The 12,147-nt window shown below is 41.5% G+C and overlaps 1 protein-coding gene across 1 annotated transcript in view; it reads right to left on the reverse strand.

Moving 5' to 3' along the window:
- m (zona pellucida domain-containing protein miniature) overlaps window positions 1-12,147 on the reverse strand; it is a 94,659-nt gene that overhangs the window by 56,966 nt on the left and 25,546 nt on the right. The window contains exon 3 of the mRNA XM_073093895.1: window positions 4,366-4,441. Coding sequence (XP_072949996.1) covers window positions 4,366-4,441 — 76 coding nt within the window. The remainder of the gene's footprint in view (window positions 1-4,365; window positions 4,442-12,147) is intronic.

Genomic DNA, 12,147 nt, shown 5'->3' on the forward strand with positions numbered 1-12,147 from the left:
TATAATATAGATGAAAAATGTGGAATGAACTTCCTCCTGAAGTATTCCCTGATCGCTATGACATCGGGCTCTTCAAGAGGGGTGCAAAAAGAGTTCTTCTCCGAAGCCGGCGATGCATTGGCGACTCCTTTGGCAAATGTCCATAGGCGACGGTGACTGCTTTCCATCAGGTAGCCCGTCTGCCTTATTGTTAGGTATAAATATAAAATATAAATAATGAAAGATGAAGCAAACGACCATGCAGTTCATATAACGGTAAGTTGTAACTGCCGCCCAAAGACATGAAATCAACTCCAAATAAGATAAAAGTCCTGCCTGACGTCGTCCACAGATGTGATACTTGCTACCTCTGTCGTCTAAGTCGAAGTGCACCAGGTAAACATCCCCCTTATGACCTCCTTGAAACTAGGATACGGCAATCCTTAACACTGCAGTTTTAAAGCAGAAATAGGTGGCGGTGGTGCCTATGTAGTAGATGTATAACGAATTACGAATTACACTATTACGAACTAAAACGTATGTTACGTTTACGACTTTTTTAATATACAAGCATGTACGCATTAATTAAAATTATCACGTCTAACTTACATTTGAATTAAATCAAAATCTAATTTTACTCTCAGATCGTAAATATACTGTTACTTTTATTCTATTCTGAGTTCACGTACATTTATAACACTTATTTCACACTCATCACAAGTAGAAGGAGAAAACTCACCAACTTTTTATTGCCTGTCTGTTTTATTTTATCTAGTTAAGATGCAGTGACTATACCGTTCTGCAAAATGAGAATTTACATCTCAAAATGTAACGTACATACAGGTCATTGCATTACAAAGAGATAAGAGGCGACGCAGACCGGTAACTTTATGTGTTGCGATTTTGCGATTTCGTTTTACGACTGTCGAATGAGGTAGTTTACCCATAAACCAGGTAACCAAGCAGTTACTACATCGGTCCGACACGCAGAACACTCCCTATTTATGAATATAGATTTTTGGTCTGAATCTAGGTTTTCGTGCTAAATTCATACCTAATAAGAATATGTTCAAGGCAACCATTAAAATAAGTAAGACTAGGTAGAAGTACAATAAGTTATGTAGTAAAAGGAAACAATAAGACATTTGCGCAGCATCACTCTAGTACCTACTAAAATAAAATATTAGTAGACGCGAACTATCCGCGCAAAACTGCTAGTCCGCTCTGAATAGAGAAATGAAACTGAAATACGTCGCCATAGCAAATTCTATGACTACACCTGCTCGCAACAACTTCAGAGCGGACTAGCAGTTTGGTGCGGACAATACAAGGTATTTCAAAATCGATGTAGGTAAATAAAAAAAGATACGCCGAGTTCTGATAAATCTTAGGAATTTTGGAAAAAAAAATCAAACATATCTTCGCGATTTCTGAATTAAAAACTAGATGCACAGTACCGACTATCGCAACATCGGGTTCCTGCGACTGAAAGTCGCAAATCTGCTCAAGCATACGTTCTTCACTTCAACAACGGAACGAGGTTAGACGATAAAAACTGCGAAATGAAGACGCACTGTTTTAACTAACGCCTAGTCATTCAATGCGAATACTGTACGAGGAGAACTCTTGTTTTATTTGCAGTGCGGAATGAATTGTACATTATGCTTCCTCTATATGATTTTAGACAACAAAATCGTTAGCACTTTCTCAGGCTATGCGGTACGGTTTTAGGGTTCCGTACCCAAAGGCTAAAAACAGAGCCCTTAGTAATAGGGTCTCGCTGTCCGTCTTTCTGTCACGGAGCTCTCTTGAATTGTATTTAATATCTTATTTAATAGATAGACAGTTGAAATTCTTACGGAACATGTATTCATCAGTCGTATCAGTGTATCATGTATTCATAGTCGCTATGACAACAAAGAAGTTAAAATAATTAAATAATAATAAAATAAAAGAACTCCCTCTTTATTACCACACGAGAATCCCGTATTTTTAAATTATTTCGGTTTAACTATTAAATCGTTATAAGTAGCTACTTTAGGTTTTCACAATGCATGTACTTCTATCAGTTATAGTATGATAAAAATTCTAAAAATACAAAATAAAATGGATGATACGGAACACTCCCCGCGCAAGCTCGACTCACATTTGTCTAATTATTGTTTCTGATTCCAAATAAAAATGGCAAGAATATCTCAATCATACTAATTGGGTAATTTGTAACAATTGAACTACGTGTGTACAATTTATGCTTTGTTTTATTTTACTTTTCAAAAACAAATGATCAAAGAAGCTTACGTACATATAGAAAGTTATTATTATAAATATGATTATTAGATTTTTTTTATAACAAGTTTATAGTTTTTTAGTCCTTATGAATTAAAAAAAATCATTAGTGTTAATTCCCATGCTAAATTATATGATTATAGACCAACCGATTTAAATTACGCGTTAGCTATCAGTTATGAAAGTCTCTCAAAGGAAATGCTATTATATCTACTAAATAGACACAAAATTTATTTAGAGACTCCGGAAACTGCAGGCAATACAGAATTTTCGGGCAATACAGAATTCTTGTAATCTAATTAAAACAACTATACTTTCTCAATCTGATGCAAGGCTTGACCAAACTATAACCAGATAAGTCTGTAGTTTGCGGGGGCTTTGTACATCCACAAACTTCAATCCAGGAATCCAATACAGGAAACTTCAATAACTATCACATCAATATCAAAAGGCCGAAATATAAGCCGATACTTTTATTTTTAAAATCAGTTACTTGCCCAAACTATCCCATGAACCGCTGAACAAAATACTTCAAATCTGTTTGGCCCTTTCATCTACCTCTAGGGGTAATGAGAGCTTCGGGCTCAACGATTATCGAGTACTTCAGTTCTAAGCTGTCCTTGTAATTAGGAGACATTTCTTGTACTATCGTCGTTGTCGACCCATTACTATCCCACTGCTTAGCAATACCACCGCTATCCACCGCACTGACCAAATGCGATAAAGTAGAATACATATACTAATGAAAAAATATTCAGTAAGATGAGGTTTTTTCGAGTTTGAAACGTGGCCACATCAATTTATGCTTTACAGCGGCACTTTAGTACCTCGAGGCCGATGTTTTACCAATGTTGATCAAAGTTTCGCTGTTTGCTCGCTTATTGATCGCTGTTTGATCGCTTATTAGGTCGATACCGAGCCTAATATAAAAAAATCGTCATTCGTCCAAATCGACAACCCTATGCCATTACTATTTTTTTTTCAATTTGACAGCCCTATTTTCCACCGTAACCTAAACCAATCAGAGCCGTTCATGTTAACTTGACCCAATGACCCGAGTTTCTAGTACTTCTGTTTACAAACACTCAATATTCGAATCGTGACCTATGTAATATTACTGACAGGCACAGTAACCACATAGCCCCGCGGTTTAAGCTCGAAACTGTATAGGAAGTTAAGTACCGATGGAAGCGGATGAGAGTTGCATGGGTGACCGCAAGTGGCTGAAACTGATACGGTTGATAATATGAGATATTTTATTATCAATCCATGTCAGCATCACTGATTAGATGTTCCTACGTCAGGTCGGCCAAAGATTCGCCGCTACCCGTGAGGACTAAGCTGGAACGCCTCGGTAAAGTAAGTCTTACGTTTAAAACTACTGTTTTTAGGCAGAAATAGGTGTTAGTGGCGCCGAAGTCAAACCACAAAGGGTTCAACCTACGAAACTGTATACTTATTTGCTATTCCGCGTCCGATCACGGGAATGAAAGAAAACAGTTACGTGTATTCATATCCCGAAGGGTCCAGGGATAAAATGATGATGATTTTACTAAGTTAAATGCATCGAAATAATCTATTTCTCGAAATAATCTATTTTAACGATAAAGGGTAAAAGTTAAAAGTAGATAGACTCATTACGGTAGTGACCACTTAATACTCCACGGAGTACTCTATTTCCCTTACGGCTCTCATAAATACTTGGATTATCAAAGAAAATTCCCGATCTTATTAATTTCCTATACCCGTTATCTAGAGTATAAAACATGGAATAATTATTTATGTGTGCATAACTTTGTTCGTAATTTCTTTGAATATGTGGGCTGTTCGAGTAATATTGCAATACATTTAATGTTATTGCCGTTATAACAATGTTAAAAATTAATTTTGAAAAATCATATCTTTTAGATATTAAAGTTGAGAAAAGCTAAAAAACTTAAGTCCTTACTATGTGAAATGTTTTTGAATGAATATTTTATCTTTTAGTATTACTTCTTGTCCCCAACACAACAACTCTACCTCCATAAAAAATATATTTAAAACACTGAATAGGAAAAGGAGATACTTACTGCACAATTAATAAATTAAATAAGTACTTACATTTACTAAAGCGAATATAATCCACACGAACGTCGTCCGTGATATATGTGACGTCACATGTGTCGCCATGTTGGACCTGGAAACAAAGTAAATCTTTATTAATTACATATTCATAAAATTTATTAGACATAGAGCCTTTCATAGGGACATGAGGAAACAAAACACAAGGTTCTATGCCATATGATTGACAAATAGAAATCCAGAACGATATCTGCTTGACTGGAAATCAAACCGAGGTCCCTAGCAGTCTAGTAGAACCTCAAAAAACAGTAATTAATATTTATTTTTTAATTAAAAAAATAGGTTATATATGTGTAGGTATAAAATAGTCGTGGCGTCGGTATAGTCGTAAGTCGTAGCCCATTAAACTTTCTACCACCGGCAAGGTTGAATGGACTTCCATTTCCTAGCTGCGTAGAATGAATAATAAAATAGAAGCCGAAAAAAACAGATTTAGAACAAGAAGATGCAATGACAACGTGACATTGGCCGTGATCGTTGTCGCCGTGAAAGCCTGCGGCGGCGCCTAGGACAGTCTAGGCTTTCAAGTCTTTGTTTACCTAGGATAAAGTGAGGCAAGGGCTGCTAATACTAATGCTTGATATGTACTTATACCTTCACACCCAGAATTATTCGAATATTTTCGGTTACAATATTTTCTATTACAATAGTTGAATGGTATCATGCTTACCCCACAGCTCTATATTGAGATTTAATTTGCTGTGAGACAAACGCAGAGATGCAAAAGGAAAACACCTAAACCCAGAATAGATCTAAATTCATAACTTAAATTTCCATCAGGCTAGAGTTGAAGATGGTACAATACATATTAGACCCGTAAGGGGATGCTTTGCCGTACAAATCTTCATGGGTACAGAAATGAACACATGATTAAATTATCTTTTTCTTAGTGCCCAATCAAACGTAATTGATAATAACGTTACGTTATAACTTCGAAATTTCACAAATCAGAAATACGATAAAATTACCACACAATTTATATAGTACTCGTATTTTTACTTTAGTGCGGAGGGTCTTTCGAGCATTGTGGCTTATTTTTTGGTTTATCCATAAGCCGGGCTTATTTTTGACACACTCAACACCCCAAAAAGCTTTTAATATAAGATGTCGTTGAATTCGTATGAATTACGTAACTATAGGATATATTTTTAAACAGTCGGATTTTTGTTTTTACAGCTGCTAAGTAATTATCGTATTCGAGGCATAAAGAAGTAGGCAGCCCTATCTACTTAGATCTGGTTATTTATTTAAATATTTTCACTTATGTAAATGTTAACTCTCGGGTTCAAGTAAAGTGTGCGGTGTCCGGTTATCTGTTACGTATCGCTTATAAGAAAGTTCACACATTCCTAAGGCTTTAAATTTATACTCTCCAAATTGTATTTGTATGAGTAATGTTATATGTGAAATTCTAGTTCAAAGGAGTAGTAGGTAGATAACAGAATATGCAGATACATATATTTAGTGTTAAAAAAAATTAACAAAAAAATACAACCGACTTCTATGTCACTACGAAGTAAAAAATAATTGAAATAAATGTTGGTTTAGTACATAGTTCTGAAGCCGGCGCTCAATATATTTTGTTGGATAACGGCGTAAACAACGTGTCCAATATGAGCACCGAAAAAATATACGGTCGAATTGAGAACCTCCTTTTTTGAAATTGGTTAAAAAGTAGTAAATTCTTATATTTATAACCTACTTCTGATTTCAAGTAAGTTAAAAGTATTTAAAAAACATCTAGTAGTAATAAAAATAGTGTCAAGACTAATTTAATTTGTGTTTTTTATCATTAGAATCTTAATGGTTTTGAATGTATGCGCTATCTTTTCAGGTTTATTTAACAGGTTTAAATCCATAGATTTATATTTACTATTCAGGATTTAAATGGTAATTATAATTCGGTTTCAAAAGTCGTAAAATCTCGTAAACATTTTCATCATCATAATATTAGTATTAGATTAGAAACTAGGTAGGTACATAACTGTTCATACTATAATAATCAATTCGACAAAAAATAAACTTATGAACGAAAGTTGGAATATTTAATTATTTTAGTAATATAACACTCCTTTACATCTATCATTAATTGGAAATAAGTGTTATTATTTATATTTATTTTAAAGAACAGGGTGGAACAAGCGAGCATGCCGTCAACCTGATGATACTCGTACCTAAGTGGTCAATGTCGCCCACTGACAATTGTAATCAATCCCAAGTAGGAACAAATTTATTGCTACCAAAGAACCCTAACTTAAGTAGAATTGGAGTATAACATAAGGTCCCACAGTGCGTTGCTACTCTTGCTACCCTATGGATCCTTCAATATAGATAACAGCAGCATAATAAGTAAGTAATTAATATGGCGGTACCAACCACAGACGGGACGTCGAAGTCTAACATATTTTAAGATAAGTATAATAACATTTGTAGAGATATCTCTATCCGAAATTATTATTTCAGACCTTACACTAAATAAACCGTAAAATAAATTAACAGACACCGTTAATTGTTTCCATATCTTGCAAGCAAACCAACTTAAATATTCAAACTATTACACACTTGACCTTAATAAAAACCAACTTTCATGTTATAATTTGAGTAAAAAATAATTAGAACTAAAAATGCAAACGAACGCATACTTAATCAAGATACATACATACTTCCATAAGTAGACTAAACGCGTACCTACTTACACAAAATGCTTAAAAAGGTAAATTAATTCACAATTCTATATCAGTTTTTACCGTTTGTTAGTTGAACGTTACTTGCCACTAGAATCTGGGTTACAGCACTATGAGATTCACTATCTACTTGAAAATTATAAAGCAAGTTCATTCTTAACATTTTTTTTCATATTGTATTTGCCTACGCGTTCGACTCATTACTGTCTCAATGCTGAGCAATGGTATAAACAAAATAATAAGGACCGGGTCGCTACTCTACGCTGGATAATTGCGATATGGTGGGCATTCAGATGTTATTAATTATTCAGAAGAACTTTCAGGCATTAAGGTTTCCTAAAGATGTTTTCCTTACGGACATAATGACATAAATTTGAAAAATCATAAGTGCATGTCTGTAATCCCGCCGTATGAGAGGCTGAGTTTCAATTACTAATCTATCACTACTAGTATAATTGATACTTATTTAAATGAGAGTAAATTAATTTAATCCTAAAAAACTAGCCGCTTTCATCTATTGAGATGTGATTAGTACTTAATTGTAGGTGCAATCCTTTTAAGATCCTCTAAGCACTACAACGGGGGGAGCTCTACTACTCTATTCCAATGCGATTAGTTAAATAATTGGCCAAGTACGAACTCGCACACGGAGGGTTCCGTATCGCCATATTTTCATTTATTTGTAGCATTTGCTAACATAGCAATCATAGAAGGAAATCGTTGGGAAAATGTGAGTTGTCTACTTATTATGCTTCAATAGATAAAGCGTTGTTGAAAAATAGCAGTTTCTTGTATGGCGACCCATTTTATTTTTAAGATTTATGTAGCGGCCATCGTTACACATACTCTGTATTTGTAGGGTTCCGTTTAACCCCTTGAATACAGAACCCTAAAAAGGAACGGGTAAGTTACCTACTCGTGTCGGATCATTTCAAAAGCGTATACGACCTCCGGCTATCCAGTGATAACAACCGGGACCGGCGACTCATGCTCTGAAGCACGGAAGCACGCATCAAGTTTAGCCATTAACACCTATGCAAGACCCGACCGCACCCGACGTTGCTTAAGTTCGTAGGACAGATACAATTTATATAAACCCGGTGCTACTCGTTGTTACCCCGACTCTGCGTTTGAACGCCAGACCGAGCAGCCCCGCCTGCTCGCGCTCTAGTGTTTCCTAACCCAGAATTTTCTCTGGCCTTTCGGCCGGTTCTCGCCTACTCGATATTATCAATAGCGGTCCGTGCTTTGTTTATTGCCAATTTATTGGGAATAAACAAAACTCACGTCCCGACGCGTTTGAGTTGGTGGATACCTAACGGTGCCAACGAAACCAGCTAGCGTTGACCCGGTGCGCTTCTCAGACCTCTCGGCCTGAGAGAAACCGGCAGACCCGATCCCACTGCACTTGGGCTATCCCAAGGGTGACGGTAGCAGTTACTTTCCCTTAGGGGTAATTGCATTTCCCTCCCCCTCCCCGTTAGCTCCCTGCCTCGGCAGGGAGGCATCCCAGGTTACCATGGCCTACATGGTAACAGATAGGTTTTTCGAGGCTCTGTCCTCCCTCTTGAGCAAGGAGCTCAATCGCCCATTTGACTCAGTCAAACTCCGCTCCCTTTGCGAGCCCTTAAAATCCGTAACGGATCCCCTGTCCGTTACTGATTCACCCGCATCCCCTGATGCCACCCCGAGACACGAGATGGACTTCGATGCCATCTCGCTCAAACGCCCCGCCTCCTCCGACGAATCGTCGGAGCACACCCTCATCACCGCCCCCTCCTCCGACGACGACCAGGGTTTCACCCCTGTCAAGTCGAGGAAGACCAAGAAACGACCGGTGAAACGCGTCGCTAAGGCGACAAGTGAAACCTCTTCCGAGGCCTCTTTCGAAGCCACCCCAGCCCCAGCGGCCCCCGCTCTGGCCCCCGTGCCAAAAGCCTCCACTCTGGCCCCCGTGCCAAAAACCTCCACCGAGCCCCAGAGCTCAACCCCCGCGGCTAAGCCCGCCAAGCCAGCCACGCGCTGCGAACCGGCACTTGCCAAGTGCAAACCGCCCCCACACATTTTCTTCAGAGATAAGTCGAAATGGTCCGACTTCTCTAAAACCCTAGTGGAAAAACAGATCCACTACACCAAGGCACGTAACCTTCGCGACTCTATTCGCGTTTCATGCCCCACCACCGAGGACTTCAGGAGCCTCATTAGGCTCCTAACTCACCTTCAACTCCCGTACCACACGTACGCTTTAGAAGAGGACCGCAAAATCAAAGCGGTCCTTAGGGGTCTCCCCTACGAGCTTCCCACCGACGAAATCCTAACGGATCTAGTCAACCAAGGGTTCCCCGTGGAAGGTGTACACAAGTTGTACAACCGCAACGGGGTCAAATACCCTCTAGCCCTGGCCATTCTAGCCAAGACCCCGTCCTCCAAGGACATTTTCAAGGAGAAGGAGCTCACAATCTGTGGCCTTTCTGAGATCAAGGTGGAACCGCCTAACAAGCGTGGCTACCCTGCCCAGTGCCACCGCTGCCAGCTTTACGGCCATGCAGCGGCGAACTGCACTGCCCCCCCAAGGTGCGTCAAGTGCCTAGAACCCCACGCCACACGTGAGTGCAAGAGAACTCGTGAAGACGAGTCCCCTCCTGCCTGCGTGCTATGCACCACTTCAGGGCACCCGGCTAACTACCGTGGCTGCCCTAAAGCCCCCCGTCCCGCTCAAAAGAAGGTTGCTAAAAAGCAGCCCTCAAAAGCAGGCCCACCTCCGGTCAATTCGACCAATTTCCCGCGGCTAGGGGCCTCCAAAACCCCAACCGCTCCCATGAGTTGGAGGAAAGTCGCACCCGCGACCGCCCCACCAACCCCGGCCCCTAAGGCCACTCCCACTCCCCGTCCCACCCAAGACGCATCGGTAAGGGAACATATCATGTTCCTTAAGGACTGCGTTAAGGGCGTGAACCTCGACGAGATCATACTCGTCTCGCAAAAGATGCGTAACGCCAGCCAGGCGGAGCGCATCGCAATCTACTCTGAACACCTAGCGTTGTTCAAGTCCATTCAATGAGTAACGTTCATACTCAACCCCTTCATCCCGGTCGTCAAAAACCTAAAGGCGTCTCGCTTATCTCCTTCAATGCACGAGGTCTTAAGCCTTGCATTCCCGAACTCAAAGAGTTCGTTCGCAACAGGGATATGGACCTGTTGCTTGTTCAGGAAACTTTCCTCAAGCCCTCCCTTAAAGGCGTAAGTCTCCCCTCTTACGCGCTTGTACGTAATGACAGAGCCGACGACCGTCGTGGCGGAGGCACTGCCATCTACTACAAGAGATCCTTCCATTACACCCCTCTGGAAACACCCAAGCTCACCAATATGGAAGCCACCATATGCAAATTAGGCATGACAGGACACCCGTCCCTGATCATAGCCTCAATTTACCTCCCCGCCAATAAAGCCCCTCTCCAAAGCGACTTGGAGGCCCTCCTCTCGCTCGGAGACTCTGTCGTACTATTTGGAGATTTCAATTGCAAACATACCGTTTGGAACAGTCGTCTGACTAACACCAACGGTAAGAAACTCTTAACCATCTCCCGCGCACTGGACTTTGATATCTTCTCTCCAACAGCGCCAACCCACTACCCCGATCGGGAAGATCAAGAACCCGACGTGCTGGATTTCGCCCTCCTCAAAGGCGTCGCGCTCAATACAAGAGCGATCGAAACACTGGACGATCTGGGCTCAGACCACCGTCCAGTCTCTCTACAGTTAGGTCCCTATGATCCAACTCCCCATACCTCCTCGAAAACCTTCACTAATTGGGAAGGGTACGAGAAATCTCTCACCTCGGCCATAGAGGCCCCCGATTCACCGTATACTATTCCCCCAGACTACCTTGTTAGCTCGGAGAAAATAGACAGTACGGTGAACTCATTCACCCAGCTAGTTCAGACTTCGCTTCATGACAACGCGAAGGTGGTAGAGGTCCCGAACCGCAAACTACCTCGTGAGGTCAGGAAGCTAATCCAAACTAAAAACGCAGCCCTCAGATGGGCCGCCAAGTATCCCACCCCTGTCCTTAGGAGGCGCGCTAACGCCCTCCAAAGGAAAGTCAGATCCCGGCTAGCCGAAATGAGGAATTCCAACTGGAACTCTCTCATGGAGGATATCCAACCTTCTCATAAGGCATTCTACAAAATCGCTAGACGATTTCGTACCGAAGCCTTCTCAAGCACTCCCCCTCTCACGCGTCCCGACGGCAGCATAGCCTTCGAAGACGCTGAGAAGGCCGAATGCTTCGCAGATAGCATCGCTGCGCAGTGCTCCCCCAGCACTCAACCGTGCGACCCTATCCACATTCACAAGGTGGAGGAGGAGGTCCTTAAAAAGATCTCTCTCCCTGTCACCTCTGCTCCCATTAAAATCACTACAGACGAGGTCCGGACCGTCATCCGCGGTTTGAAACCTCGTAAAGCCCCAGGTCCGGATGGTATCTCCAACCTGGCGCTCAAACACTTCCCCGAGCAGGCACTGACCCTTCTGGTCATTATCTTCAATGCCTGCCTCGATCTCAGCTTCTTTCCAACAGCCTGGAAGACAGCAACAGTTATCGGTATTCCCAAGCCTGGGAAACCGAAACATATTCCCTCCAACCACCGCCCCATTAGCCTCCTCAATGCAATGGGCAAGGTTTTCGAACGGGTGATCCTCGTTCACATAAGAGGGCACCTCTTCCCAATAGATGCTCCCCCACTCATCATTCCTCACCAATTTGGCTTTCGCCTCCAGCACTCGTGCCCCCAACAAGTCCACCGCATTGTCGAGTACATCACAAGCGGGTTTTATCCAAGACGTAACAAGACACTAGCAGTCTTCTTCGACGTCGCCAAGGCTTTTGACAAAGTCTGGCATGGAGGACTGGTATACAAGCTATACCATTCTGGTCTTCCTGATCGCCTAGTCCGCATCGTGGCTTCCTACCTTCAGGACAGAACCTTCCGCTACAGGCACGAAGGTATCCTCTCTCCCCCACGCCCCGTAACAGCCGGAGTCCCCCAAGGCTCAGTGCTCGCTCCTACATTATTCA

The sequence above is a fragment of the Epargyreus clarus genome, unplaced genomic scaffold (assembly GCF_041222505.1).
Source record: "Epargyreus clarus isolate Ecla_fem2 unplaced genomic scaffold, WU_Ecla_fem_2.2 ptg000005l, whole genome shotgun sequence".
NCBI lineage: Eukaryota > Metazoa > Arthropoda > Insecta > Lepidoptera > Hesperiidae > Epargyreus > Epargyreus clarus.